Source organism: Maylandia zebra, linkage group LG9 (assembly GCF_041146795.1).
Source record: "Maylandia zebra isolate NMK-2024a linkage group LG9, Mzebra_GT3a, whole genome shotgun sequence".
Classification (NCBI taxonomy): Eukaryota; Metazoa; Chordata; class Actinopteri; order Cichliformes; family Cichlidae; genus Maylandia; species Maylandia zebra.
Genome location: NC_135175.1, coordinates 32,839,433 through 32,865,301, shown reverse-complemented (window position 1 = coordinate 32,865,301; position 25,869 = coordinate 32,839,433). Strand labels below are relative to the sequence as shown.

Genomic DNA, 25,869 nt, shown 5'->3' with positions numbered 1-25,869 from the left:
GGGTTCTGGCCCGGAGGCTCTTCAGTATCCTTCCTGATGGCAGCAAACTGAAGAAGCTGTTTAAGGGATGAAGAGAGTCACCTGTAATGAAGAGGACCTTCCGGATGAGGCAGGCGCAGTAGATCTCCTAGAGAGGGAGGCAAGAGAGGTCCCCACAATCCTCTCTGCTGCTCTCACTACCCGTTGTCATTTTTTTCCTGCAGGACCCAGTGCAGGAGTCATACCACACAGTGATGCAGCTGGTGAGGATCAGTGATGGGAATAACGGCGTTACTTCTTTCAGTAACGAGTAATCGAACTACTTACTATTCCTATCGTTACAATGCCGTTACAGTTACTAGCAAGGAAACGCGGTCCGTCACTATTTTTCAACAAACAGAGGGTTGAAGCTGTGTTCAGCTTACTGCATCTTATATCAGTTGCACGGAAGTAGCTGACTACGTAAGTAATCTGGACGCTACAGCTTTAAGCAGCTGGGCGCTCCCGCGAACGGTAATCACGATCACTGTCTAGCACAACACCTGGAGCTGTTTGACTGAGGAAGAATAAAGTAGTCGTGGTAAGCCAATCCCATGACCAATTAAAGACGAAGCAACAAGGTGGTATATACCAGTTTTTAAATTGTGTTTATAGGCCACGTAAAACCAGAGTCATGATAAACAAGATATACACGGCGTTTTTTCCTCAATAGTTTCGTCACGTAAGGACAGCACCAGCAAGCACTCTCTGCTTCTCCCCCCTCCAGAGCGAGGGTGGAGCCGTAGGCATATTCAGTTCACAAGGGTTTAATGTTATATCAAAATAGAATCAAACACGTAACAGTAGCACCTAAAAACAATTTAAAAACTTGATTTTATAAAAAACAGTCCTGGATCACACATCGCTCTGTGTTTTCTTTTGTTTATAGTTTGTCCTTTTGGCATTAGATCCTAGGTTCCTTAAATGTGAGTGAAGTTGGCCCCCCCACCTTCTTCAAATCCAACAAAAGTGGTATCAAACGTTTGTGCTGGTTTATGCTGCAAAAATTTTCATTTGTGCTGCTATCATTTTAAAGATATTCAGGAAAATTTCTAGAGGTCATCAGAGGTCAACCAGTCCCCCCACAATAATGGAAACAAACAAAACTGGTGTCAATCAACTGTGCTACGTTTGTGCTGTCTCTGTTTTACAGGATATTAACAAAAATGTAAAGGTCAAAAGGTCAACCAGCCCCCCCACATTACCCAAATCTATAAAAATGATGTCAAACATTTGTGCTACGTTTGTGCTGCTATCATTTTAAAGATATTAATAAAATAATGTCTTGATGCGTGCTCAATAATCCAGGTAGGTACCAATTTCAATAGGTACCTCCCACAGGTCGCACTTATTCCGCCAACGATGTGGAGATCGAGCTGTTTTAGATTCAGCAAAATCAAAGCACTCAAAAAGATCCTCTGGAAAAGATTAAAATTCTTGGAACAGAGTTTAATACACAGAATTATATCAACAGGAAGAAAATACAGTTCTTCTTGCCTTCTGGCAGCTGAGGCGAGAAAAAACAATCCCAGGTGGCAAAAACTTCATTAATATAATTGTAGATAATATTTGACGTAAATATGCGGGTCTTGTGATTTTAAACATGTAGGTTAGATGCTTATCACAGTGATTCCATTATATAACCACTCCAGTGTATGTATAGTGTATACATGTCAGTATAAGTCAAGTGCATTTTTAATCTGTAGCTCTGTTGCAGGGTGTTTTGGTACCATTCTTTATTCATGGCTGTGTTTTGGGGCAAAATTGTGAGCAGACTCCCTTGGATGAGAAGCAACCCCACACAGAAATGGTCTCAGGATGCTTTACTGTTGGCATGACACAGGACTGATGGTAGCGCTCACCTTTTCTTCTCTGCACAAGCCTTTTTCCCAGATGCTTCAAACAATCGGAAAGAGGCTTCAGCTGAGAATATGACTGATAGGTTTGCAGCATAAACCTATTCGCTGGAACGTTAAGGACAACTTGCTACACAGCAAAAAGCAAGACACAAGGCACCAAAGTTCTTCGTGTTACTCATGCATGAGGGAGACCTGCCTGGAGCCAAGTGTCGTTCCACCACTTGACCTCCGTCAGACTCTCAGCCAGGGTCCCCATAGCACTCATTTTATTGTGGTCACATGAATATGCATAGGGTCATTAACATACAACATCTTACATAGGTATACATGTGAACAAAGAATACTGTCTGTGTGTGTGTGTGTGTGTGTGTGTGTGTGTGTGTGTGTGTGGGGTCAGAGTGTGACCCCATAAACGACTTCCCTTAACCTGCTCGTTTGGAAAATCCAACAGTTCATCTATATGTAAAAAAGCACTTAGACTAAAACTGACATAGCTACGTTAATTCAGGATTACTGAATTGGAGACTCGGCTTCGCACCCTTCATTCACCCGTAGCTAGCCAGGCCCCTGTAGCTGGTGCAGCCGAAGATAGCGTAGGCCCCGCTAGCTGTTCCCCGGCAGACCCCAAGCAGCTGGGGAAACAGGGAGGCTGGGTCACGGTGAGGAGGAAGCATAGTCCTAAACAGAAGCCCCAGGTACACCACCAACCCGTTCATGTGTCTTACCGTTTTTCCCCACTCGGCGACACACCCGCCGGGGGTCAAACTCTGGTAATTGGCAATTCTGTTTTCAGACATGTGAAGCTAGAGACACCGGCAACCATAGTCAATTGTCTTCCAGGGGCCAGAGCAGGCGACATTGAAGGAAATTTAAAACTGCTGGCTAAGGGTAAACGTAAATTCAGTAAAATCATAATTCACGTCGGCAGTAATGACACCCGGTTACGCCAATCGGAGGTCACTAAAATCAATATTGAATCGGTGTGCAACTTTGCCAAAACAATGTCGGACTCTGTAGTTTTCTCTGGTCCCCTCCCCAATCAGACCAGGAGTGACATGTTTAGCCGCATGTTCTCCTTAAATTGCTGGCTGTCTGAGTGGTGTCCCAGAAACGATGTGGGCTTCATAGATAATTGGCAAACCTTCTGGAGGAAACCTGGTCTTGTTAGGAGAGACGGCATCCATCCCACTTTGGATGGAGCAGCTCTCATTTCTAGAAATATGGACAAATTTATTAAACCCCCCAAAATATGACTATCCAGAGTTGGGACCAGGAAGCAGAGTTGCAGTCTTACACGCCTCTCTGCAGCTTCTCTCCTCCTGCTACCCCCCCAAAAACCCATCTCCATAGAGACTGTGTCAGCTTCCAAAAAAGACAAAAACAAACTAAAAACCAGCAACAAACAACTTAAACATAAACAATCACAAAGGAAGAACAATACAGTATCCACATCTGAACCAAAGAGTAAAACAGTGAAATGTGGATTATTAAATATTAGATCTCTCTCCTCAGAGTCCCTGTTAGTACATGACTTAATAATTGATCAACAAATTGATTTACTCTGCCTTACAGAAACCTGGTTGCAGCAGGATGATTATGTTAGTTTAAATGAATCAACACCCCCGAGTCATTCTAACTACCAGAAATCTCGAAGCACAGGCCGAGGGGGCGGTGTGGCAGCAATTTTTCACACTAGCCTATTAATTAATGAAAGACCAAGACAGACTTTTAATTCATTTGAAAGCCTGATGCTTAACATTGTCCACCCCAGCTGTGAAACTCAGAAACCAGTCTTACTTGTTATCATCTATCGTCCACCTGGGCCTTACACAGAGTTTCTGTCTGATTTCTCAGACTTTATATCTAATTTAGTTCTGAGCTCAGATAAAATAATTATTGTGGGTGATTTTAACATCCATGTAGATGCTAAAAATGACAGCCTCAACATGGCATTTAATCTGTTATTAGACTCAATTGGTTTCTCTCAAAATGTAAAAGAACCCACCCACCACTTTAATCACACTCTAGATCTTGTTTTAACATATGGCATAGAAACTGAACATTTAACAGTGTTTCCTGAAAACTCTCTCCTGTCTGATCATTTCCTGATAACATTTACTTTTACAATAATTGATTACACAGCGGTGAAGAGTAGACTTTATCAAAGTAGATGTCTTTCTGAAAGTGCTGTAACTAAGTTTAAGAATATAATCCACCCACTGTTATCATCTCCAATGCCCTGTACCAACATAGAGCAGAGCAGCTATCTGAACGCTACCCCAACAGAGGTCGATTATCTTGTTAATAATTTCACCTCCTCACTACGTACGACTCTGGATACTGTAGCTCCAGTGAAAACTAAGGCCTCAAATCAGAAGTACCTGACTCCGTGGTATAATTCTCAAACACGTACCCTAAAGCAGATGACTCGTAATCTGGAGAGGAAATGGCGTGTCACAAATCTAGAGGATCATCATTTAGCCTGGAGAAATAGTTTGCTGCTTTATAAGAAAGCCCTCCGCAAAGCCAGAACATCTTACTATTCATCACTGATTGAAGAAAATAAGAACAACCCCAGGTTTCTCTTCAGCACTGTAGCCAGGCTGACAAACAGTCAGAGCTCTTTTGAGCCAACCATCCCTTTAACGTTAACTAGTAATGACTTCATGAACTTCTTCACAAATAAAATTTTTATCATTAGAGAAAAAATTACCAATAATCATCCCACAGATGTATTATTATCTACAGCTACTCTTAGTACCATTGATGTTAAGTTAGACTCTTTTTCTCCAATTGATCTTTCTGAGTTAACTTCAATAATTACTTCCTCCAAACCATCAACCTGTCTTTTAGACCCCATTCCTACAAAACTGCTCAAAGAAGTCCTGCCATTAATAAATTCTTCGATCTTAAATATGATCAACCTATCTCTAATAATCGGCTATGTACCACAGGCCTTCAAGCTGGCTGTAGTTAAACCTTTACTCAAAAAGCCATCTCTAGACCCAGCAGTCTTAGCTAATTATAGGCCAATCTCCAACCTTCCTTTCATATCAAAAACCTTGAAAGAGTAGTTGTCAAACAGCTAACAGATCATCTGCAGAGGAATGGTTTATTTGAAGAGTTTCAGTCAGGTTTCAGAGCTCAGCACAGCACAGAAACAGCTTTAGTGAAGGTTACAAATTATCTTCTTATGGCCTCTGACAGTGGACTCATCTCTGTGCTTGTCCTGCTAGACCTCAGTGCAGCATTCGATACTGTTGACCATAATATCCTATTAGAGCGATTAGAACATGCTGTAGGTATTACAGGTACTGCGCTGCAGTGGTTTGTATCATATCTATCTAATAGACTCCAATTTGTGCATGTAAATGGAGAGTCCTCTTCACACACTGAGGTTAATTATGGAGTTCCACAGGGTTCAGTGCTAGGACCAATTCTGTTTACATTATACATGCTTCCCTTAGGCAGTATCATTAGAAGACATAGCATACATTTTCACTGCTATGCTGATGACACCCAGCTCTATCTGTCCATGAAGCCAGATGACACACACCAATTAGTTAAACTGCAGGAATGTCTTAAAGACATAAAGACCTGGATGGCCGCTAACTTTCTGCTTCTTAATTCAGATAAAACTGAGGTTATTGTACTCGGCCCTGAAAATCTTAGAAATATGGTATCTAACCAGATTCTTACTCTGGATGGCATTACCTTGGCCTCCAGTAACGCGGTGAGGAACCTTGGAGTCATTTTTGACCAGGACATGTCCTTCAACGCACATATTAAACAAATATGTAAGACTGCTTTCTTCCATTTGCGCAACATCTCTAAAATTAGAAATATCCTGTCTCAGAGTGACGCTGAAAAACTAGTTCATGCATTTATTACTTCCAGGCTGGACTACTGTAATTCATTATTATCAGGATGTCCAAAAAACTCGCTGAAAAGCCTTCAACTAATCCAAAATGCTGCAGCAAGAGTACTGACAGGGACTAGAAAGAGAGAGCATATTTCTCCTGTTTTGGCTTCCCTTCATTGGCTTCCTGTTAAATCCAGAATTGAATTCAAAATCCTGCTCCTCACATACAAGGTCTTAAATAATCAGGCCCCATCTTATCTTAATGACCTTGTAGTACCATATCACCCTATTAGAGCACTTCGCTCTCGCTCTGCAGGCCTACTTGTTGTTCCTAGAGTATTTAAAAGTCGAATGGGAGGGAGAGCCTTCAGTTTTCAGGCCCCTCTTCTGTGGAACCAGCTTCCAGTTTGGATTCAGGAGACAGACACTATCTCTACTTTTAAGATTAGGCTTAAAACGTTCCTTTTTGCTAAAGCATATAGTTAGGGCTGGACCAGGTGACCCTGAATCCTCCCTTAGTTATGCTGCAATAGACGTAGGCTGCCGGGGGATTCCCATGATGCATTGAGTTTTTCCTTTCCAGTCACCTTTCTCACTCACTATGTATTAACAGACCTCTCTGCATTGAATCATATCTGTTATTAACCTCTGTCTCTCTTCCACAGCATGTCTTTATCCTGTCTTCCTTCTCTCACCCCAACCGGTCGCAGCAGATGGCCGCCCCTCCCTGAGCCTGGTTCTGCCGGAGGTTTCTTCCTGTTAAAAGGGAGTTTTTCCTTCCCACTGTCACCAAAGTGCTTGCTCATAGGGGGTCATATGATTGTTGGGTTTTTCTCTGTATCTATGAAGCGCCTTGAGGCGACTTTTGTTGTGATTTGGCGCTATATAAATAAAATTGAATTGAATTAATCCTACCGTAAAACAATAAAACAAGGTACGACCTCTTCCCATGCTCCCAGGATGTAGGTGTGCATTCCTGGAATGCACACCAAGCCTTTGCAGCCTGCTAAAGATCACGCATCCTATCACTACACAATTGATTATACACCTCTAAGCATATATGGTTAAATATTTCCTAATACAAATGACAATAATAAAATCTAAACCCAACAATGACTTTGCCCCAGTCCTCAGCAGTCCATTCACCATGTTTACATGATTTTTGTTAAATTAAATCATGTTAACATGAAATAAACAGAAAAGGAAAACTGTGTTCTGACTTGTTTAGAAATATATTTTTCTTTTGTTTTTTTTATTCTTAGATTTTTTTCTAGCTCCAGTCTGTGTCTCCAACAAATAGGACAAAGGATCACCTGCAGCTCAGACGGGATCTACCCTCAACCTGAGCTCACCTGGTCCATCAGCCCTTCATCCAGCATCACCAACAAAAACACAACAGCCCACCAGACTGAGCAGCAGCTTTACAGCATCAGCAGTTCTCTGATACTTCCAAACAGTGACATGGATCTATATTACATCTGTGCAGTCAGCACTTGCAGAAACAGGAAGAGAGCAGCCTTCAGAAAAAGAAATTATACATCCATCCATCCATCCAGTGGAACATTTTCATCAGATCTTTACAGGAGATTCGATCTGAACTCGGTGGAGCCTGATCTCAAGGGTTTTAAGTCTGACACTGAAACCAGAGGATCTTTCTGTCTCTTCAGATTCACTGTGATCCAGTGATGGGAGTGATTTCAGCCCTGAGTGATCACGCTGATGTTTGCACAGAGCAGATAATTTAGTGAATGTTTTGGCACATTGGTAACAGTGAAACAGTTTATTAGTAACGTGGGATCGTTTGTGTGATTTAAGTTGACTTGCAGTGGTGAAGGATGACCCACACTGGTCACAGCTGTAGTTTCCTTCCATGTGTGTACGTTCATGAAGGTTACGATGACCTGATCGTGAGAAGCTTTTTTCACAGTGTCTGCACTTGTATGGTTTCTCTCCTGTGTGGACTCGTTTGTGTGTTTTAAGGTGACCTGCAGTGGTGAAGGATGACCCACACTGATCACAGAGGTGCTTTTTAACCCCACTGTGAATCAGTTCATGTTGTTTTAAGTAACTTGATGTGGTGAAGCTTCTCCCACATTCTTTGCAGTATTTCAGTTTGTCTCCAGTGTGTCTACGTTGATGTCTTTTTAGGGAGACTTGCCAACTGAAAGTTTTTCCACACACGTCACAATGAAAGTCTTTCCCACCACCACAGTGACGACAGGGTTGAGAACTGGATCCATCTGTGTCACTCTGCTTCTGAACAAAGACACAAAGACAGTGTAAGTCAGTCCTTCAACATTTTTATCCTGAACGTCGCCTGAAATAAAGAGCATCTCTGCAGACGTCCAATTACATTTTACTGTTTCAGTTAACACACTCAGTTTATTGGGCTGCAATAACTACAATACCACCACCATAATACTACAGTAATACTAAAATCATAACTGAATGCAGAGCGACTGAAAGCTCTGTTCCCCATAGTACTAAGGTGTGAGGACGGAACAGTAAGATGAATAGCAGATGATGATCTGAGAAGGCAGGAAACAGTGGTGATATGGAGCAGGTCACACAAATATGAAGGAGCAGATTTATGGATACACCTGTATGTAAGAAGTAACATTTTAAAATGTATCCTGGCTTCTATGGGCAACCAGTAAAGGTGCTGAAGAACTGGGGTAATATGAGCTCTTGACAGAGTGCAAGTTATGACCCGAGCTGCAGAATTTTTGAAGAAGTTGGAGTTTATGAAGGGACCTTTTAGGGAGACCAAATAGGAGGGAATTACAGTAATTAATACGGGACGTAATAATCACTCACAGCTGCTTTTCCATGCAGTAGAATTGCTAACATGCTAACAGTTTAATGAGCACAGTTGTTCCAAACAGTCAGGCTAAAATGACAAGATAACAATATAAATACATACCTCACAGTAACTGCACTTGGAGAGTCTCTTTCTGGTGTGGATCTGTTGGTGTTCTCTCAGGTAATGTGGAGATTTAAAAGTCTTCTCACACAGGTCACATTTATAAGGTCGTTCCTCAGTGTGGGTAAACATGTGGCGTTGTAAGTTTGTGTGTTTAGCAAACTCTTTGCCACACTGATCACAGCAGTACACGTCATGTCTGGTGTGAATGCGTAGGTGTGTATTTCGGCTGTCTATCCGACTGAAGGTTTTTCCGCAAATGTCACAGCTGTATGTCTTAATTCCAGAGTGGGTAACTAGATGGCTCTGTAAGTGGCCACTTTGAGTAAAAGCTCTGCCACACTGATCACAGCTGTACGGTTTAACTCCACTGTGGATGAGTTGGTGTTGTTTTAGAGCATTCTTCCAGGAAAAAGACTTTCCACACAAGTCACAGCTGAACGGTCTCTTTCCAGTGTGGATGACCTGATGCTGTTTAAGATGACCCTTCAAAGTAAAATCCTTCCCACACTTGTCACAGGTGTGTTTTTTCTCTCTCTTTCTTCTGTGAGGTTTGTCGGCCTCCTGAGAGCGCTGACTTCTCGCTCCATGTTGGTCCTGCAGTGACAGAGATACAAACAGAGGCAGTGAGTGAAATGCAGTCGTGGAACAAACTCAACCTTCAAACTCCCTCCATTAACACTCGTTTTAAACCTGAAGGTGGAGTGTGGCACCAAACACCTTAAAGGTCTCTTATCCCCACCTGCTGGTAGTAGGAACACATTACATCCAACCTGGTGTTAAAAATAATTAATGACTGTTCAAACGTTTCACTGTAGAAAACATTGGATTAATTTTTGATTAAAGGCAATTAAGTGCCATTCATTTTCAATCTATATTAATCGCATTTTATTTGTATGAGCAAAAAAAAAAAAAACACAAAAAAGGGAAAATATACACACTTAATGTGTTTACTGCCTGATACCGGGCTACCGTTGTGGTGCTTTGAACGTGTTTTTTTGCAGTGATAAACCAATATTAAGTCTGTTCGAACAACAATAATACTACTATTAATAATAATAATAATATTATTATTAATAGTAATCAGAATAATAAAACAATAATAATAATAATAATAATAATAATAATAATAATGTACTTCCACAGCATGTCTTTTATCCCAACCACTCTCTGCAGATGGCCCCGCCCCTCTGTCAGCCTTATTCTGCTGGAGGTTTCTTCCTGTTAAAAGGGAGTTTTTCCTTCCCACTGTCGCCAACATGCTTGCTCAAAGGGGGTCATATTATTGTTGGGTTTTTCTCTGTATGTATTATTGTAGGATCCACATTACAATAAAAAGCACCTTGAGGCGACTATTGTTGTGACTTGGTGCTGTATAAATAACACTGAATTGAACTGAAAATTTAATTAATATCTATGGGCTCAAAGTGTAGTCATTAATATTCTGTACTTGTAAATCAGTTTTGTATGTGTAAAAAGAATTTGTGTGTGCGTAAAAAAGATTTGTTTGTGGACTTAGCAAAAAAAAAAACCCAAAAAACGTTACAAGTACGAATTTTGACCCTATTTTTCTTCCTTTCATCTGATTGGTCAATGTCATGTCAATCACAAATGTAACAATCCAATCAGAGAACAGATGGGTTTGGCTGTCGGCAGGGCGCTTGTTTGAATTGGGCTGTAAAAACTACAATACTACCACCATAATACTACAGTAATACTAAAATCATAACTGAATGCTGAGCGACTGAAAGCTCTGTTCCCCATAGTACTAAGGTGTGAGGACGGAACAGTAAGATGAATAGCAGATGATGATCTGAGAAGGCAGGAAACAGTGGTGATATGGAGCAGGTCACACAAATATGAAGGAGCAGATTTATGGATACACCTGTATGTAAGACGTAAGATTTTAAAATGTATCCTGGCTTCTATGGGCAACCAGTAAAGGTGCTGAAGAACTGGGGTAATATGAGCTCTTGACAGAGTGCAAGTTATGACCCGAGCTGCAGAAATTTGAAGCAGTTGGAATTTATGAAGGGACCTTTTAGGGAGACCAAAGGAGGGAATTACAGTAATTAACACGGGACGTAATAATCACTCACAGCTGCTTTTCCATGCAATTGCTAACATGCTAACAGTTTAATGAGCACAGTTGTTCCAAACAGTCAGGCTAAAATGACAAGATAAAAATAAAAATACATACCTCACAGTAACTGCGCTTGTAGAGTCTCTTTCTGGTGTGGATCTGTTGGTGTTCTCTCAGGTGATGTGGAGATTTAAAAGTCTTCTCACACAGGTCACATTTATAAGGTCTCTCCTCAGTGTGGGTAAACATGTGTTGTTGTAACTTTGTATGTCTTATAAACGGTTTGCCACACTGTTCACAGCAGTACACATCATGTCCAGTGTGAATGCGCAGGTGTGTATTTCGGTTCCCTCTGTGGCTGAAAGTTTTTCCACAAATCTCACAGCTGTATGCCTTAATTCCAGAGTGGGTAACTAGATGATTCTGTAAGTGGCTACTGTGAGTAAAAGCTCTGCCACACTGATCACAGCTGTACGCTTTAACTCCACTGTGGATGAGTTGGTGTTTTTTTAGGGAACCCTTCCAGGAAAAAGTCTTTCCACACAAGTCACAGCTGAACGGTCTCTCTCCAGTGTGGATGACCTGATGCTGTTTCAGTGAACCCTTCAAAGTAAAACCCTTCCCACACTCGTCACAGGTGTGTTTTTTCTCTCCCTTTCTTCTGTGAGGTTTGTCGGCCTCCTGAGAGCGCTGACTTCTCGCTCCATGTTGGTCCTGCAGTGACAGAGATACAAACAGAGGCAGTGAGTGAAATGCAGTCGTGGAACAAACTCAACCTTCAAACTCCCTCCATTAACACTCGTTTTAAACCTGAAGGTGGAGTGTGGCACCAAACACCTTAAAGGTCTCTTATCCCCACCTGCTGGTAGTTCTAACACATTACATCCAACCTGCTGTTAAAAATAATTCATGACTGTTCAAACAGTAAAATCATGCCCATCCCTCCTGCTGTACACAAATATTAATACTAGCATGCTAACACACTCAGAAAAGTAATGAATGTTTACCAGGTCTATACTTATTTTTATATTTCCTTTTGTTGTTTCCTATTAGATATTTATATAATTTTCTCATTTTTTTAACAATAATAAATCCAATGTAACAGTTACTAGCTTGGTTTAGTGAAGGAAAATGTCAGAGTCTGATTGCAACCCGAGGGATTTCTTTTATAAAACATACTACCTACCTAAAAAAAGAAAAAAAAACATCTGTATTTCTATCTGCTTAATTTACAAAACAGATGATTTATTTGTAAAAAAAAAAAAAATGTTTGGAATCATGTATGATTGTGTTCCACTTCTAACGTCTACACCACTTTGTATTGGTCTTTCACGTGTGTCAACAGAAAATTGTACTTAGTAGTCAGTATAATCTTTTAATGATATAAGTGTGCATATGGTAGAGTACTGCATGTTGACCTTTTGATGACTTGTTGTTCACTACAAGACTTGTTATAAATTTCTTCCCACAGCGATAGTGACAGCTGGACACTCTTATCTTCGCTTCGTACCAGGCAGAGGAGTCGTTCCTTTGTCTCACACACACACACACGCACGCACACCAGGGCTCTAGAGTGCGACCAATTTTTTTTGTGTGTACAGTAGTTTACAATGACAATACAATCTGTTCCCCTCACATATTTTTTAGTTTTTCTTACATGAACAGATACGATAACACACACAGGCACACCCACACACACGCTTAAATAAACAAACAAAACAAAACCTAATAAGAAACCCAAAACAAACACAAACAACAAACCCCAAAACACACAAAAAAAAAAAAAAAAAGGGGGGGGGGGGGGAAGATATGATATCAATCAGCTGGTAGAGCTTTTAAAGACTTGCAATAGTCTACGAAGGGGCCCCAGATACGATAAAATTCTCTGTATTTGCCCTTCGCCACAAGGCCTATCTTTTGCAATTTAAGAAATGACATCACATCTCTAAACCAAAAAGAAACTGAAGGTGGCTTTGAAGATTTCCAAAGGGGTAAGATGCAACGTCTAGCCAAAAGTGATGTAAAGGCTAATATTTTGAAGTGTGTAGGGTGGGTTAGACCAGTGTTGACTGGAAGCCCAAAAACAGCTAGAAAAGGGTCCATGCAGATTTGGGTCCCAAGAGCCTTGGAAAGAATAACTGAATACTGACTCCAGAAGCCATGGAGTCTTGGGCACAGAAAGAACATATGGCCTAGGTCCCATGGGGTGGCATGACATCTCTCGCACTGATCCATCACTTGTGGGTAAATGTCAGACAGACGAGACTTTGAATAGTAAACCCTGTACAACACCTTGAACTGGATAAGTTGTAACCTGGCACAGGACGTACTATAACGGACATTGGATACTGCCTTCTCCCATTGCTGATCCGAAAAAAATTACTCCTAACTCCCGCTCCCAAGCCCCCCTAATCTTAGCAACTGAATGGACATTTAAACCCATAATTTGTTTATATATTAAAGATATAATTGACTTCTTATTGGGTTTAAGGGATAAGAATTCCTCCCACGGTTGGACATTTGGAAGAAGAGGGTAGGAGGGGAAGAGAGCAGAAGTGCAATGCCATGCCTGAAAATAACGGAATAGATTGGTAGCCGGAAGATTTGTTTCTGAACACAGGTCTAAAAAAGTTAAGAAAGTGCCATCTTTATAGAGATCCTTAAACGTATTAATACCATGACGCTTCCACTGTACATAGGTACCATCAATGAGGCCAGGAGTAAACAGATGGTTCTGCGTGATGGGCATGTGTACTGACGCAGAGACGTACTTAAAATGACTCCTGAATTGTGACCAGATCCTTAGACTAGACTGTACCACGGGATTTTGGGTGAAATGAGAAGGCTTAAGTGGTAGTGGAGAGAACAATAAAGCTTCTAAGGATGAGGAAGTGCACGACAGGCGCTCCAGTTTGCACCACAGCAGTTCTTGAGATTCAAGCCAATGGGTCAATTTGTGAACATGAGAGGACCAATAGTAAAATAAAAAGTTAGGCAAGGCAAGACCGCCATCAAATGTCAGTCTCTGTAATAATGATTTCCTCACCCTGGGGTGTTTCCCTCCCCACAAAAACGATGTAACTAGCTGGTGGTCTCTCTCTCTCTCTCTCTCTGTACTTCAAGAACAGTTTCCCGTCTCCAACCTCTGTTTTCTGTATTATTCATTCGCTTATTACCCACCAGTCTACCGTTGTTTACAGCGCTGTCTTTTTCTTTTCTTTTTTTCACTTAAATGACCTCGGACAAGAAAGCCTATTTTTTCTGTTATTCAAGACTGAAGAAATTTAAACTTTATATGCAGAACATTGTAGAATATTTTTAAGGTTATCTGCTATAAAAAGCCAGACCAGGGAAAATCTCCTTCATGTTTTTCTGTGTTTTATTCTCAGTTACTTTCACACAAAGGCATCTGCTGTGATGTTCACAATTCTGAAGAAGTCAGTACTGATAAATGATCAGAATTATAATATTTCTGACTGTCTGAGGCTAAGTTGAATCGAATCGGGACTTTGAAAACCGGAATTGAATGGATTATAGAAATCAGTGATGATACCCAGCCCTAGTGAGCAGCCTAGGCCCGACAGCAGTGGATGTAGCTGCAATAGGAAAAGAACTATTGCTCACTTTTCTGTTAAGTTAAGGCCTGATCCTTCTGAAATTCATAGCCAGTGCTCTGACACGGTATCATCAATCTTTGAATGCTGAAAAAGCACAGTGTATCCAGAAAACACATTATATTATATCAATTATTATAAAATTTGTGTACGCCTAACTTTTGTGCCGGTACGCCTAACTTTTTAAAGTTAGGCGTACCGATACGCCCATGGCAAAAGGTTAGTCTAGAGCCCTGTATACACATCCACATTCCAGTGTAATGAACAAACGCACCCACTGATGTATATAAATAAAGACCAGGACAGTCTCAGAGCCCTCACTCCCGTGCGAGTGCTCTGTGACTGCCCTTGCTGCAAGTAAAACTGTGTGTTTCTCCTCTCTGATTCTCAGCTGAAGAAATGTCTTCGAATACATCTCTTGAAAACGTGGTATTCCAATGAAATTGATTCATGTTTGTGGCTGTAATGTAACAAAATGTGAAAAAAAGTTATAGGGAGCCAAAAATGCAAGCCACTGTAAGTCCTCATGTGTTGAAATCAGACATTGGGTCTGTACATGTGACATTATGATTTTTCAGGTTGTGAAAGATGCTGCAAAACAATCTGAGGCAGATTAACTGTGTTATTTAAAGACTGCATGAAGATCCTCTGCAGGTTAGTGCAGGATAAACAGGTTCGTTTGCTGAACTGTGATGGATTTAAAGTAAAGAACAGTGTGTGACTGGTGCACAGTGACTGTGGTGCTCATGTCACAGTTAGATTACATCAAGTGTAGCAGAGATTCATTTAAACTGAAGCTCATGATGCTGACATTCATTCACTGAGTTCCACCTTCATACCAACAGTATAGTGTCTAATATAAAGACAGTGTACTGTCAGTGTAGAGGATGGAAATCAGCCAGGACAGCTCATGAAACATCTGCTGACATCTGGTTGAATTCAGTTGTGTACATCCACAGAGAGCAGCAGGTCAGCTGATCACAGCCTGTAATTTAAGAAAATCTACTGGAGCTCTCAACAGAAATTATTGTGAGCTGTGATTCTTTTCCCCACGCTGAGCCACTACAGCTGATTTTAGGGTTCCCACCTGCTCAATCCCACTTTAACCTCTTCCCTGCTCATGTTCCTGTTTAGAGGCAAAGTCACCCTCTACAATGTAGGCAACAGAAAATACACACATGTTTTATTTTCCTTCATTTTCTAATTAACTGATTCAAACATCCATCCATCCATTCGCTTCCGCTTATCCTTTTCAGGGTCGCGGGGGGCGCTGGAGCCTATCCCAGCTGTCATAGGGCGAGAGGCGGGGTACACCCTGGACAGGTCGCCAGTCTGTCGCAGGGCCAACACACAGGGACAGACAACCATTCACTCGCACATTCACACCTGATTCAAACAGAGAACCTTTATTAGAAATAAATAGTTTTTACTTCATTTACTAATCTTATTTTATTATTACATTAACAAAGCACAAGGTTCAGTTAACTTTGGATAAAAACATGTGGTTAAAATGTTCTTCAAGGAGCTACTTTTACTTGTTTACTCTGATTACATTTCAGAGCCTGTACTTTTTCACTGGTACTTAAATAAAGAAGGTGAATGAATACTTTTACTGAAGTATTTATAACACTAATATCTGTACTTCTACTTAAGTATAGAGTAAATGTACTTTTGCCTCCTCTGATCATTTCTATAATATTATTTATATCAGTGATGGCCAAATGAAGCTTTCTGAAACACTGAAGCTTGTATTGAAAAAGGTTCATTACTCAAAGCTTTTCAACACAGTCCTCTTTGGTGACATCTGCTGGCCAAAAATGTGAAGAGCAGCTTGAATCTACAAATTATAATGAAGCTTCATTATAATTGCCCACTCTACAGAGCTCAGCTGACAGCTTCTGTCTGATATCGGGCTGCTGTTGTGGTGCTTTGAACGTGTATTTTTTGGGGTCATGAAAAAACTGTTAGGTTTAATGTATGTGTTGTAGGTTGCCATTTAAAAAGCTACACAATGCCATTTAGAAAGCTAGAATGCTTCTGTTTGCTATCTAGGTAACCTACGCATATGACTACGTGCATGACATTGATAAGGGGAACAAGCAGCCTTGAGAAGAACAGATTCTACCAACAACAATCTGGGAGAGCTGCACTCTCATCATATAACCACACACAATGTATAATCACACTTGCACAGCACAATCACTTCGTAACCAGTTATAGTAGTTTCTCATAGGTAATACAGCAACAAGCTTTATGCTTCATGTGTGTAACCAATAAAAACAACCTGCAGGGGGAAAGCAAGTTGAAGTGGGTTGGAGACAACTGCTTCCCCCTCGCGAGTGAAAACTTGAGCTCTGTGTGACCTCGTTCCTGAGTGAGTTTCTGTTTATCCAGCAGTATCAGGGGTAAAACTCTGACAAATGTCCATTTGATTATTAATAATGTTGATGAATAAACCTTCCTTATTTTAACATGTGCTGTGGTCTGTAAAAAACAACATAATATACAACACAGTCATATAACAGGTTGGGAGGATGAGAGTTTTAGACGTGACTGATTATTTGGTGAAACTGTGATATTTTCCTCACCTCCTGTGTTGAGCTCATTGTTTCCTCTGTAGTGACTCAGCTGAGTCCAGATGGCTGAAAATGTTCCTCTGCTGCTCCGTCAGACTCTTCTCCTCCTGCTGATCAGCTGGGACACAAAACAGATCTTTGTTAGGCTCCACACTGCACTGAAGAGTCAAAGTGTCTCATATGTTCATCTGACAACACAAAGTACAAATTTCACTCTGATTGCTTGTAGAAATCTTGTGAGACGTGTTGTGCTGCAAAGTGAGGAAACTCTCTCACTCACTTATACTTCAGGAGGAACTTTGTGACATTGGCTCTAATATTCTAAGCAGCCCTTTACTATGACAGGGCCAGAAAGTCCTATTTGAAGGTTTGGGAGAAGGACCATGTTAAAGGTGGATTGGGGTTTATACACTTTGTTATGATACAGGTAAGGCTGTAAGAGCCTGAGAAGGTGTCCTGAATGAACCTCTAAAACCAGTTTTCAGCTAACGACTCTGCTTCAGTCTGGAAAACAGCAACTACAAGTTTAAAGACTCCATCAACAATTCACACCCAGCAACAGCCTGAACAGCTCCTCCTGTGGTTTCCACAAACAGGGACAGACCTGTCACTCCCCCACCCCACACTTTCAACTCCTTCAGCCCCCCAGTCCCACCACCTCCACCACTCCTAAAAGTTTGATTCTGTGCAGCCATTCCCCAACTGTCTGTGAACGGTACTGTCCTGATTCTTTGATGTTGGGCTGAGAACAAAAAAACATTACTCAGATCTTGTCCAGTCAACAACAATTATTTATTAAGCACATATGTGGGAGATGTACACGACACCACCCTCAGCGTAGTCCAGTAGATCTCAAAGAGGAAGCACTTCGATACACAGTTTTACATGTCAGGGTTCACGCCCCTTCATGCCTAAGCAGATAACATAACATGCACGATAGTTGTCTGCAACTCCTTTTATAGTATTGATGTTTGTTCCTCACTAACGGTTTCAGCACTCTCTCACCTCCATCTGTTTCCTGTTTCTCGTTGTGAGGCCCCATGATCGTATATGACACATCCTGAGTCCATCCTGTTCTAATCTGCACAGGCACGTATGCAGTTACAAGCAAAACACTACTTTAAATGTCTTCCAGTTTAAACCTTCTATAACCTCTTGATTAATATGGCACTTATTTAAAATTACAACATTTATATTTCCCACAGTACTCATGGTCATTGATCAGTGGTTTCAGTGCTTTCCTTCCTGCTTTGACTGCAGCTGTGTTTGACACAGGAAGACATTTTTACATTCTTCATGATTATACTTTATTCTTTTTGGGGGAAGTGCAGCTTTAAACCTTCACATGATTCAAGTCAAACCAACAAATCAATCTGAACGATCACAGGTGGGAAAAACTTCTGTAGACAAAATGAAATAAAACCCAACATTTAATCCACAACACGATTAAAAACATGATTCTCCCAAATCACCAAGAGCTGCACATTAACCACCACAATATATTTTATTCTCTGTGCTTTCAAATATGAACACTGTTTACTTTCATCTCTGTTTCATTAGTTTTTGTTAACATCTTCCTGTGCATCACAGCAAACACTCAACTTCTCCCAGCATGCTGAGCTAATGATTAGTTGGTGTTTTTCTCCAAACACTCTCTCACTCTTCTCTCAACGTGTTCACAATAAACTGTGAACAGACACCGAGGAGAGCAGCAGAAGACCTCATTCAGGAGCTAAACTCAACATGAACTGAACTCACAGTAAAGTTAGCTCGGTGCTTACCTTTAGATGAGCCCACAAACCGAGAGAAACTCCGCGATGAAGCTGCAACTCTTTCCAAACACAGGAAACAGATCAGGGAGCAGAGACCCACGTGGTTCACGCTGATCTCAGCTACGATCCAGGAGACAAGGGTGGGCAGATCGATGCAGATATCGATCCAAACGCTGGTAGTGGTTTATGATCGATACTTTAGTTTATTTCTCTCCTCTAAGGTCACTACTTCACTCGCTTTGGATGAAACGGTAGCTCCGTCTGTGCAAACTATGATTGGGGAACAGGCTTCTTCTTTATATTGTTTGCACCATTTTGTTGTTTGGCGGTTGTTAAACACCAAAATGGTGCATTACCGCCACCATCTGGTGTGGAGTGGAACGTCGACACACAAATCCTCCCTAAATGTATACTCTGTTTTAAAAACTGGAATAAGGCCTGACAACTTTCACTTCTTGAACCCTTTTGCAGTAAACTTACATTTTGAACAGCGGGCGCGTCAACATTATCCCCCTATTCAGCTTCTCGGCGACTCAAAGGTTTGACAGTCACCAATAGTAGTGATCAAACCAATATTTCCAAATCTTATTCCAGATATGACCACCTCCTCTCTCCTACTCCTTCCTGTGCTTCTCATTTCTCCTACCCTCCTTAAATTTCTTTCTCCCTCCCACTGTTTTTGTCATGTTTCCTTTATTTCTTGCCTTATTATACTCATTATCTCTGTCTGACAGAAGTTAATAGCCAGTTCAATTTTTCAACTCCTTCAATTCTGGCATGCCAGAAGATTCTTTCCTAGGTGTATTGCCCTAGATGACATAAGATGTGATGTGGATGAGAACCTGTGGCCAAATAGAGAAGACCGAGTAGAATAGCATTACTATTGTATGTGTATCAGTGGATGGTGTGTATACAAATTCTTGTATTTTGGGATTACTTAGTGCAAAAATAATAAAAATACATAAACAAATATTAACGAATTCTGCATGATGTCTGATTCATTCCAGTAACATATATTGAAATTATAAACAGAGATGTGTCCTTGTTTTACACAAGAAAACACTGTGTAATGCCTCAACTGAAGCCAATTGTACTAAATGCACTATATGTGCACTGTTACAAGAATGTTTTTCTCTCTATTGTTTTCTATTATTTTATATAATTTTAAGTTGAGCAGGACAGAGTTCTTTTAAAGAAAGATTTACTTATATTCTCAAAAGTTAAACATGGCAGGCTTCTGTTTAAGAAAGTGACCTGTTTTATTGTGTTAATGTTGTCATTTTGAGCTAAAAATAAATGGCCAAATGATCATTTGTTTCCCATGTGTTCATACCACAAAGAATATGCATCTACTTAAATCAATCACGTGGTACAGCCGGGCAGCGAGGCTTCAGACGTCATCATTTTCAGCTCCTCCCATAAATGAAGCAAGCCTCGATACGTGCATCGCGGAAATGCCCCCTAAATTACTCGACACAAGCCTCAATACAGAACGTCACATCACTACCGATGACATTACTCTGTAAACTCTCAAAGCACTTTAATAAACAAGCAAACAATTCCACCTCTCGCATTATTGCGTAAAGTTGACAGCGCGTCAGGCAAATAGGCAGGCTCCATCCCCGGCCTCTAGCGACTGTGGAAGTCGCTACATCTTTAGTCAACATAAAACCGCATTCTGGAGAAGCAAGCCGCAAGCAGGATCAAAGAAATCAGATCAAAGAACCTGAAAGACGCCAAGTAAGTGCAGCGCATCTGAATGAGTGAGCCAGTGTAACAGCAGTCTGGCGAGGAAGGAGCGGCTAGCAGGTCCAGCGGGCATGTGGTGTAGAGGTTAGCCGGATAACTCGAAGCCAGTCAGTTAAATTAAACAACAGACCTTTATTCATTATCAGCAACATAAGTCCATACAAGCCAGGTCTCCACGGCTCTACTCTGCCCATACATACATGTGTGGGGTTTGGTAGTCACCGGCGCCAGGCCGTTACAACAGTAAGGTGTTTCCTCGGAGAATGGAACATGAGCAGCATGGAATGGGTGCCGCTAACAACACCACACCCACTAGGAGACTCCCACAACTACTACAATAGTAGGGCAACCCCCCCTAGTGGTGCTATAACCCAAAAGGGTTGTTACATCACCCCCCCCCCGGCAATTAGGAGGCTGTCCTCAGTCCACCTAGTACCCGTCCAACCAGCGGTCATTACGGGGCACCGGCGGGGTTCGTTGGGGAGATGGCCGCTCTCCCGGCTCTCCCGTAGCTCCATGATCCAAACACTTCAGCAGGCTCTTCTGCAGCTCCAGCGAAGCCCATAAGCAAACTCGTGGCTTCTCGACCTCCTCTTCCAAGTTTACCACTACAAGGTTGAGGTAAAGAGGTGTAGAGTGAGGGATGATGTACTTTGTCAGGCCAGGCGTCTCAGCATCCGGGTCGCAGCCATCTTCCTCACTCCTCGTGTCTGCGTGGGACGCCATTTTAAAAGTGTGGAAACAACTCGCTCCCACAATAGTTATGGCGAAGTGAAAAGAGCGTTCACACACAGTACCTAAGCGCATATATCAGTCAGACCGAGAGCGTCCATGCACACTCTGATGCTTCAATGCTTCACACAAAACCTCTGAATAAACAATGAGTCAAAGTCACTGCAGCATTAGCTTTAGCGCCGCAGATGTCGTAACGGTCCAACAGCACTGAGTTGGCGGTCCAACGGACCGTACAGTTACTCACGGAGTACTCTCCCTCGGCAGGCGAGCGTGTCAAGCGATGGGTCGGCGCTCTTCTGTACCTGCAAATATCGCTGAAATCGTGGGGAGTCGGCTCCTTCACGGGGTTCTATCGGCTCGGCAAATACAGCCAGATGAAGAGAAAAAAAACACGCCACCTCAGCCGAAGTGTCAATCGTTGAAAAACACGGGAAAAATATCCAAGCCCACCGTCTGTCGGTCCGGATGACTATGAAGATCCAGAGAACAATGTACGGCCGCCACTTTGTAACAGCAGTCTGGCGAGGAAGGAGCGGCTAGCAGGTCCAGCGGGCATGTGGTGTAGAGGTTAGCCGGATAACTCGAAGCCAGTCAGTTAAATTAAACAACAGACCTTTATTCATTATCAGCAACATAAGACCATACAAGCCAGGTCTCCACGGCTCTACTCTGTCCATACATACATGTGCGGGGTTCGGTAGTCGCCGGCGCCAGGACGTTACAACAGTAAGGTGTTTCCTCGGAGAATGGAACATGAGCAGCATGGAATGGCTGCCACTAACAACACCACACCCACTAGGAGACTCCCACAACTAAAATGGTAAATGGCCTGTATTTATATAGCGCTTTACTAGTCCCTAAGGACCCCAAAGCGCTTTACATATCCAGTCATCCACCCATTCACACACTGGTGATGGCAAGCTACATTGTAGCCACAGCCACCCTGGGGCACACTGACAGAGGCGAGGCTGCCGGACACTGGCGCCACCGGGCCCTCTGACCACCACCAGTAGGCAACGGGTGAAGTGTCTTGCCCAAGGACACAACGACCGAGACTGTCCAAGCCGGGGCTCGAACCGGCAACCTTCCGATTACAAGGTGAACTCCTAACTCTTGAGCCACGATTGCCCCAACCAAGTTGCCCTACTACAATAGTAGGGCAACCCTCCCCAGTGGTGCTATAACCCAAAAGGGTTGTTACACCAGCAGCACCGACACACCTGATGCAATTCTGAAGAGCGCAGGTAAGAATACCTGTGCATGTCTGGTTGTGGAAAAGGAAGCCACATTGCATTAGCGCTGAGATGTTTCAAGAGGAGACACTGAATGGAATGAATGTTGGTTAAACGTGCAACGTTTTTGCTTCGCTCTTGGATTGATGACTGCGCTGCGTCTTATTAATTATGCTGCTTGGATGACGTTCAAATGGACAATTAAATTGCCGTTATGTTAAAAGGATTTTATGGTCAAAGTCTATTGTGGCTTCCAGTGGATATATGTTTTAATGGATGATCACTGAATTTTTAAATAAATTTAAAAAAAAAATCGAACAAATCATGAGTCAAACAGGTGGTGATGATTGTTCCTCTAATGATTTGGGGGGAAAGAGACCAAGAAAAATGACTGGAAAGGCATTGTTGAATAAAATCAAAAAATTACAAAATGAATGCAAAATATATATGTCAATAAAATGAAAGGACTAATACAAAAAATGAAAGAGCTCATGCAACACTGTTAGGTTTTGTATTGTTGATTGTCATTTATGCTTAGAAATATTTAACCATATATGCTTAGAGGTATATAATCAATTGTGTAGTGATAGGACTGTGATCTTTAGCAGGCTGTAAAGGCTTGGTGTGTATTCCACACTAGAATGCACACCCACAGTCTAGGAACATCAGAGAGGTCCTATCTTCTCTTTGTTGATATATGGTATAGCAAACACACGTATATCTCTTTAAGTATAAGAGCCTTTTGTTTAGATAGATCTGCTAGACGCCTGGCACCAGCTTTGGGGAGTCTTCACAGGGTCACATCTTGACCTCACACAAACCACACCACACACACACACACACACACACACAGGCAAGGTACTCTTTGTGTGTATGTAGACGTCATATGTTAATGAACCTATGCATATTCATGTAACCTCAATAAAAGACCAGTGTTACGGGAGAACGAACGAGAGCAACTGGGGTCAAGCGAAGGAACGGCGTTTGTCCGGTTCTCTCCCGTGCACGAGAAACATGAAGAACTTTGCCTACTTCGTGTCTTGCTTGCTGTGTAATTATATTGTCTTCAACGTTCCAGCGAATAGGTTCAAGCTACAAACCTATCAAACACAATGAAAATCTTTCTCAAATTAAGCAGTATGTGGTGGATTTACAGTTTTTTACAGACGCTAGGACACATGTCTCAATACTTAGGTCAGCTTTTCTAATGCTAATCAGCTGCTCCTGTTTGTAAACCCACTTGTTCCCATGATTACGCATCTTAACTCATCATCATTGTTCATCTATGCATTACTTTTATGTATTAGTCATCTATTTGTTGTAATCATCTATCCTTGCAGTTGTTTATTACACAAAATAAATTATATTATCACACTTCTGGCCACATAGCGCTGATATTCACTGCACATGCCCATATTAACCTTAACCAGAGGGTTTAAAAAACAAACCAATGTTTACATACCATATCTGCTTCTGCCGTGGCCTGGTGGACAAAAAAATTGGTTAAGGGTTCCCTGAAATTTCACGACCCTCATTTTCTTCATGTGCCCACCATTAGAAACATGCCTATGGAAAAGTGCGCCAGCACACAGTGCAGTGCACTTTATTGGTGTTATCGTGCACTTTTTCCAGCCAGGTGTTTTCCTTTTCCCATTCCTCACCGTACTTTTGCAGCCTTTTTTTTTTTCTCGGAGGGGAACAAACATTGCTGGTCTAATGCTGGGCTTACACTGTGCGATTTTTGGCCCATTTTGAGCCGATTTTTGAGTCGTGCGACCGTTTTGGTTATTGGCCCGATTTTCGCCTTCCTTGTGCGTCGTGCATCGTGTAGTATACGTGGGGTCATGAGAAGCAATTAACACCTCACGACCAGCTCCCATTCATCAAGCGTCGTGAGGGTGTCACTGCAGCCGCTCACACTGCTCACGCGCAAACACATAAACGTCGGTGAAAAAGACTGGGCAGCACGGCTGTGCAGCATGTGATTTGGACACAAACGATGGAGGCACAACTTGTAGAACTTGGGAAAGCTCATCCGAGCCTTTTCGATGTGGCATCACAAAATTATCACGACCACAACAACAGTGAAAATAGTTGGATCTACACTGCTGCTCAATCACAGCTGCCTGATCAGTGTTTTTCATTAGCAATTTAGCAAAGTTGATGGTGGTGGTGTGTCTGTGTGAGTGAAAGACAAAGAGGGAGAGCGAGCGACAGATTTTCTGTTATAACCTTCATTTTATGGACGCACAGTGTGAGCATTCAGGTCGCATCAGAGCATCGGGCCGTATAGTGTGAGACTCTGCATCGTGACCTACGAACTTCTAACCCCTGCGAGTCAATCGTGCAGTTCGAGCAGAAGCTGAATAATGCGACTAAAAAAAAATCACACAGTGTATGCCCAGCTTTAGGTGTACTGTCATCCGAGACTTGCACCAGCAGTGTCGGCGTTTGTTTCCCTGTTGGCCATGCTTCTTGTTGTGGTCATCTGTTGTCTTCCGGTATTTTCTCCGCAAGCGACCTTTCCTCGACCAATGAGATAAGCGGTAATCTGAATTGTCATAAGTGTGCTGTCAGCTCATTGGTCACAAAGCAGGAGAGGGGCTGGGAATTATGTTTTCAAACAAAGCGTTAATTCCATTAAAAGTTATAGACTACTTTTGATTCTCACTGTATTACGGGACAAAGTGCGTCCCTTTTCAGCACAATACTGGACGTGTACTTTTGTGTCTAAATACGGGATGATTCTGTTTTTCAAGGGACGGTTGGCAACCCTAATCACCCCCGTCTCTTCACCCTCAGCTCACTGGGGATGTCGGGTCTGTCTGCCGGTAGAGCAGCCGCAGGGTGCAGCGCTAACAGCTGATCCCTAAAATAAACAAAGCAGCCATGCACCGGGTATCCAAATAGGGGTGAAAAAAGTGGAGACAAAAGAAGAGAAAAGTCAACATAACTAGCACAAAGCGGTAATGCATGATGGCAGAATCTGATTGCTAAGACATAAGTTAAAGGTTAAGAGAAGTAAAGAGGAAAATAACAAAGAAGCTCAGAAATCAGCAGAGCTGCCATAACACGAAACATGTGTTGCAACTTTATTCCCAACAATACGGCTCTGGACGGAACGGTCACTAGGGCGCTCGAGAATCTGAAAACGTTGTCTAGAACCATGCATGAGCAATCAGGCGTGAACACGGGGCTGGGAGACTGGATCACGTCTGTCTTTGGGCAATGGAAGGGTGTGTTTATGTCTGCCATGTTTTCTCTTATAGTTTTTCTAGGTTTATTGATGATCGGGTGTTGTCTCATTCCTCTGCTAAGGCGGGTGTTGGTAAATCTGGTAAGCAGGGCCCTAGACTCTGGTTCAGCTGGTCCGGGGTATATGATGCCGTTGCGAGAGGCCGCCTGGACGGAGGAGTGAAACAAACTCTGGGTAAAGGTTGGCCTTT

The 25,869-nt window shown here is 42.1% G+C and overlaps 1 protein-coding gene across 4 annotated transcripts in view; it reads right to left on the bottom strand.

The window, feature by feature from the left end:
* Window positions 1–18,972, bottom strand: part of LOC143420377 (uncharacterized) — a 28,820-nt gene extending 9,848 nt beyond the window's left edge. Inside the window, exons 1-5 of one of the 4 annotated variants that reach the window (XM_076888428.1) lie at window positions 18,717–18,972; window positions 16,948–17,053; window positions 10,863–11,459; window positions 8,663–9,259; window positions 623–7,995 (exon numbers count right to left, since the gene is read on the bottom strand). In XM_076888428.1, the coding sequence (XP_076744543.1) occupies window positions 7,309–7,995; window positions 8,663–9,259; window positions 10,863–11,459; window positions 16,948–16,965 (1,899 nt within the window). In that variant the 5' untranslated portion in view covers window positions 16,966–17,053; window positions 18,717–18,972 and the 3' untranslated portion in view covers window positions 623–7,308. Of the gene's footprint in view, window positions 1–622; window positions 7,996–8,662; window positions 9,260–10,862; window positions 11,460–16,947; window positions 17,537–18,716 lie in introns of those variants that run through there. The other 3 variants (XM_076888427.1, XM_076888429.1, XM_076888430.1) reach the window with 3 other exon arrangements.
* Window positions 18,973–25,869: the final 6,897 nt, after the last annotated feature.